At 35.4% G+C, this 5993-nt stretch overlaps 1 protein-coding gene across 1 annotated transcript; it reads right to left on the reverse strand.

Moving 5' to 3' along the window:
* Window positions 1–442: 442 nt before the first annotated feature.
* On the reverse strand, window positions 443–2295 carry LOC131036265 (oxygen-evolving enhancer protein 3-2, chloroplastic). Its single transcript, XM_057968114.2, has 3 exons — window positions 1906–2295; window positions 1513–1808; window positions 443–740 (listed from the first exon to the last, which is right to left on the reverse strand). The coding sequence occupies exons 1-3, from the start codon at window positions 2204–2206 to the stop codon at window positions 642–644; spliced, it is 696 nt and encodes a 231-aa protein (XP_057824097.2). The 5' UTR covers window positions 2207–2295; the 3' UTR covers window positions 443–641.
* Between the last annotated feature and the right edge of the window lie 3698 nt (window positions 2296–5993).

Here is a 5993-nt window from a genome sequence, read left to right on the forward strand (position 1 = left end):
TTCAAAACCTTATAACCTTGCCATTTAAATACAACCCAACACTTAATCTTTGTTAATTTAGACATAATATATACACATTATATTTAATGGATGTAATTAAATTCAATGAAAATCTATAGATTAACAGGATAAACACATGGCAATTAATGTTTTGAAAAATAACATGGGTCAAAATTTCCCACATCTTTTCACAGTAAATTGACCCACCACTCAAAAACTCCATACCCAGTTACTCTATGATTCTTGCAGTATTTAAACATCGAGGTTGCTAAATAAATAACTCCTAGAAATAAATAATGTGAAGGATAATACAGGAAAGAATTCGCTTCAACATTTTTTATTGTTTATCTTCAATGGGGAAATTTACAATCAATTCTGCAACTTCTGTCTTTCACAAAAATAATAAAAGTTAAAGCTAAGCGAGACAGTGTTAAGAAATAAATGAAACATAAAAATACGTATATATTGATAATTTCATCAAACCTGCTTAACGCTTAGGTGCTCTGCAAAGATGACCTTTTCATCAGCACAAGTAGAAAGTAATATTTATCACTAAAAAGTCCAAATGCAATGAATTTGACATGAAAAAATTGTCCAATTTCTCATACATCCGAAAAGATTACAGGCCACTTAAAATTAATTCAACCAAGATTTGCAAGCACATCATTGAGAGCAGACACGGTCTCGGCGTAGTATTTCTCTGCCTTGGGTGTGCTCTTCTCCCTAGCAGCATAGTCCAGCTGCCAAAAAAACATCATGTACATTAAAAACAGATCAAATAAACAATAAACACAGATTTCTAAAACAACAAAATAAAAAAATTCTGTGTTAAAACTCTTTTCTTCCACAGTTTTAAAGTCTCATTGGAAACCCTCCTAACATATTTGGATAGGTGATTTTGCAGGAAGGTCTAATGGGGCGACGTCTATGCAGCTGACAGGTATAAAAATTGTGGCATTCTGTAGTCTTATAGTTATTTCAGTCTAATGTTACATTCTTACCAGTATCATCTAGATGCAATGAAACATGAAACATGATTCAACAACTAAATATTTGAATTCTGATAGTAATATCATAATTAGAGTTATAACAAATTCAAATTAAAAATGAGATGGTCATGACTGATTAAATTGATGGACATCTATTGACTATTTATTACTTTGTGGTAGTCGATCAAAATCAGGTTTGTGGTTTCTTCTAATTTAATCTAAGATTTTATGGAGAGGAAGGGGTAGAGTAGAAGCTCCTAGAAGAGACAAATTGTCAATTTTCTTAGAGAGAAGGAGAAACATAAAGGGTAGAAAGTCAAATGAGTTTGATGTTGAAGAAACTTTATAGTTAAATATGTTTATGAGTTTGATTTTAGAAAACACTCTCCCAAACAATCCCATACTTCACCCCTACAAACATTAATATTCATGTAACACTATTTCCTTATAAGAATTGCTTCAATTGAATCTTGATAAACATCATAAAATTTAATAATAAAAGATGACAATGTAATGTAATTACGTTGTCGAGGGTGTCAAAGAGCTTGTTGGTGAGGGTCTTGAGGGGCATCTTCTTGTCTTTGGGCATGGCAGAGATGACGGTGTTGAGGTCGTAACGGAGATAGGAAGCTCTAAGGCGGAGGTCATTCTGAACATAGGGCCAAGCCTTCTTGTTTATCAGATCCTTCACATTCAAGATCTCCTTCGCAGACTCCTTAGCCCTGGCGGCGGCCTCTGACGGCGATAGCGGCTGCAGATAAAACCGTTCCTTCAGCGGCAAATCCAGGTCTCGAGCCTCATCCGAATTCTTCGTTCCAGCTGCAAACGACCCACACAAATTAACCTCAATTGAGGCACAAAATTGGAACAATTAATGAAAATTAAACAAAAAAAATAATAATTTATTGATACTCACACAGGCCGCCGGAGGGGGGAGGGGGGCCCGCGACCTTGATGGATGTGGCCGCCGCCAGAGCTTTGTTGGTCACTCCCGCCACCGATACAGTGGCGGCGAGGAGCCCCAGAAGGGAGCGGCGGCTGCTCTGATTGGCGGCGGCGGCGGCGGATTCAGTGGCGGCGCATTGGAGGCTGCTGCTGTGGTGGGCGCGGGCTGTTAAGAGCCTTGGCTTGGCTGAGCTGGTGGCGGGTAAGCGGGCGATGCTCATGTGACCACCCTCCGTAAATGCTGCTGCCATTGAAGCCATTGCTTGTGCCATTCTCTCTCTCTTTTTTTTAACTCTGCTCTGCTTTCTTACTTTGCTCTGTAATGTTGTGGGTGGGTTCGGGTTTGTGATATGTTATGGATGGATTGGGCAGCTCGGGCAGGTCCAAGGTGTGGCTATCCGAAGCCCCTCGGCTGCCCCGGGGATTTGTCCACGTGGCAAGTGGATAAGGTGATTTAGAGAGCAGCCAATTAGGGGTTGCCATGTAGGACATAGACTGGATAGATGAAAATCGAGGATGACGTAAGGATAGCAGGCTATTGAAATGCTGACACGTGGAGATTTTAAAAAAACATTTTGTGGTTCTAATTTTTCTCTTTTTGGGGGCCGTTTCGGTGTTCGGATATGCACCTATATTGAGTGCTGTTTGTTAGTCTTTCATATGTTAATAAATATTTATGGAGGCTTTTAATATATATTTTTAATTGGTAACCTTTATAAATTTATATATTAATGAGTGTATGTAAGTATATGTTTAAGGGAAACGATCTAGAAGTTGCACTCGTTTCAATTGTTGTGATAGTAGTTGTTGATTTAATACTCATGTTAGTTGATTTGATGTCCAACTTTTTTGACAACATTGAACCAATAGTCGTGACTTTAAAATTGTTATTGCTATGATGACTACCCATAATTGAATAAAATGTACCCTTAGTTGTAAAAAGCAATCAATCATGTGATGCGACATCGGTTGCACAAGTATGGGGGCCTCTTTTTCATGACTATTGGTCTCACCTTTTTTTTGGGTTGTTTTGGACACCTTGGCAAAAAGCATGCTGATGTGGCATCATATTTGATGATGTGGCCCCAAAACCTTAGTTATAGGTAGAGGACTTGTCAAGTAAACTGTTGTAAAAAATTGGGAGTGATTTGAAATTTCCACGTAGGATTTTCAGAAGCGCAAAGTTAGGGTGCACAACTACTAGGTCCTCTCCCCTATATAGTATTGTAAAAATGGAAGGCAAGATGATCCATGAGTGTATGTAAGTATAGGTTTTTATAGTATTGTAAAAAAAATATGTTTTATATGAGGGGAAGGTAAGGTGTTTTGTGCAACTTCAAAAGTTTTTCAAATTTCAATTGTAACTGTTTTAGTCTTTCTTGTATAGTCTATGCTTAGATTTGACACGCTATTTGATATGTAACTATCTGATGTGTGTAGCTGTTTCAGAGTTGGTTGTTGTATTTCTTCCTTGTATTTTCTTTCTTGTAGTCCTCCTTTGTAGGTCTGCTTTTCTTTTATTCAATTCAACATTGTTCAATATAGAAAAAATGGAATAGTATTTGTTAATAGATTTCCACAATCCATTTAAATGTCTATTCTATATTTTTGGATTTGATTGTGTATGAAATTTTTTGAACATCAACGTTCGAATCACACTACGCATGAGAGAGCTCAAGGAGTTGTAAAATTCAAAGCATAGAATATATATAATGTTTTTTTGTTTGCTATGACAATTAATGTACTTGCTTAGGTAATAATTAGTAAAAATATATTATTATTAGTATTAAGCTATATTATTTAAGAGTATATTATTATATTTTATTAAAATTAAGATAATATTATATATATGTAAATTAATATTTTTAAGATTAATAATATTATATATTTATATTAATTAATATTTATACAAATACATAATAATATGCTTCTTAAAAATTAGCCCACATGGGTAATGGAGTTGGCTTGGGCCGTGGGTTTGCTCCCCATTGGTTTTGGGTGTGACTTCGAGGCCTGGATTTCACCTAATGTGCCTGGCAGGCGGGCTGCTTGGTTCATCCCCAAATATTAGTCTCACCTCAAGCTTGCCCCTTCCTAAGCCCCAATTTGGTAGTAAGCCCAAGGTAAGGCAGGTTGGGTGTTGGGCTTGGGTCACGGGGATCCCCCGTGGTTACCAAAAAAACAAAACCCTTCTTAAAAATTAAATGTATTTTCATAACAAATATTATAAAATGTTATATATTAATATTATAAATTAAAATACCATATTATCTTTTCTTACATTAACATCTAAATAGTATAATATTTAGATTATGTGATTTTTAATATATAATTTAATATTATCTAATAATTTATCATATTATAATAATATAGTTGTATTAGATTTTTTTTTAATAATTTAATATATTTTTTAATATTGTGATATTATATTATTTCTAATATATTATATTAATATATAATTAAATTAATATCTAATGCATAATTCCATATATATGACACTTCAAATTCAAATTATTAGTAAATTATTATGTAGGTCCAAGGTTCAACTCTCCTTGGCCATGTTTGACTTTGTTTGAGCTCGTGCTATCAGCCCTTGGAGACTAGTCTCGCGGCGACTTGCCTCCTTCGTCGCCCCAAAACTCGACAAACCTTTTAAAAGGTAACACAATCTTGCTAAAAGACATGCCTATCCCGCTAGAATATAAGTTGATCCCGCTAGATTATGTGACCCCGTTGGATAATAGTGCAAACCCACTAGACTATGTTACAAACCCGCCAAAATAAGTGATCCTACTTAATGATAGTTCACACCCATTGGAGTGTGATGGGGTTGCTTAGCTCACTTACTTGCTAGAATACAGAGTGGCCCCATTGAATCATAGAGCAAACTTGCCAAAATATGAAAATGACATATTTGTATATCAACAACAAACCTCTTAAAATGGAGAACTAACTTGCTAGATCAGGTATGAACTCGTCGAACCACGACTTGTAGACGTAAGAATGCTAGAAACAATCAGAAATATTAGTTTGAACCCATGACTTGGGTCCCACCAAATGTGCCAGAATGTGTGCAAGGAAATGTGATTTCAAAATAAGTGTAAACAACAAAGGAAAACACTTAAAATCACAGATCAAAGCAACAATCAAGATAGGGCTAAAAAGAGGTCAAATAAACATATAATTTAGCAAAATGAAACTATATTAAACCTCCCATTGTGTAGATTTTCCCAAGATGTTTAGTTGGATGTGTGCCCACTCAAGATTTCAATAACATAGTGATGCTCTAATGCAAGATGGCTGAGAGAGATAAAAATGGCTAAGTTTGGGATATATAGGATTTGGAATGAGATTGAATGAATGGTCAAGATTGGTTGATGAAGATCAAGGATTGAGGATGGAGGAGAGGAATAAAAGGAATAAAAAATTCCTTTTGGGTACTTGAAGGGACAAGCCCATGTGCTTGATGTGATGGGAGGAGTTGACCACACTTAATCAAGGATTAAGTGTGCACACATGCTTAGTGGAGTGGGTTAGATGGAGATTAGAATTAGAATTAGGATGCAAGTGGGAGATTTGGAGGATGGAAGTGGGATAGTTGGAGGATGTAAGTGGATGAGGGAAAATAGGATTTTTGAATTAGTTTTCATTCAAAATTGGAGGAAAGTGAGATGGGGATTTAATTAAATAAACATGGAGTTTTATTTAATTAAATAGACGTATAAGTAAAGATAACATGTTTATTTAATTAAATAGATGTATAAGTAAAGATATCTAGATTAAATTAGGCAAATTAAATAAATTAATTCACCTAAAAGGATAGAGGAATAAAGGGATAAATTTGGTCAAATGGTAATGATCAAATTTAGGTGTCTACATTTTGCCCCTCTTTGAGATGGTGTTATGAAGTAGTATCATTTAAAAGAAGGTTAAGACATAGAGCTTAGAATAAAATGGTTAGATTAGGGAAGATTCTTAATTATTCAAAAGAGTGACTAGGAGGAAAGATGATAGGAGATGAGGATAAAGATGCCTCCTCAAGAGGACATGCAGGTTCGA

Source organism: Cryptomeria japonica, chromosome 6 (genome assembly GCF_030272615.1).
Source record: "Cryptomeria japonica chromosome 6, Sugi_1.0, whole genome shotgun sequence".
NCBI lineage: Eukaryota > Viridiplantae > Streptophyta > Pinopsida > Cupressales > Cupressaceae > Cryptomeria > Cryptomeria japonica.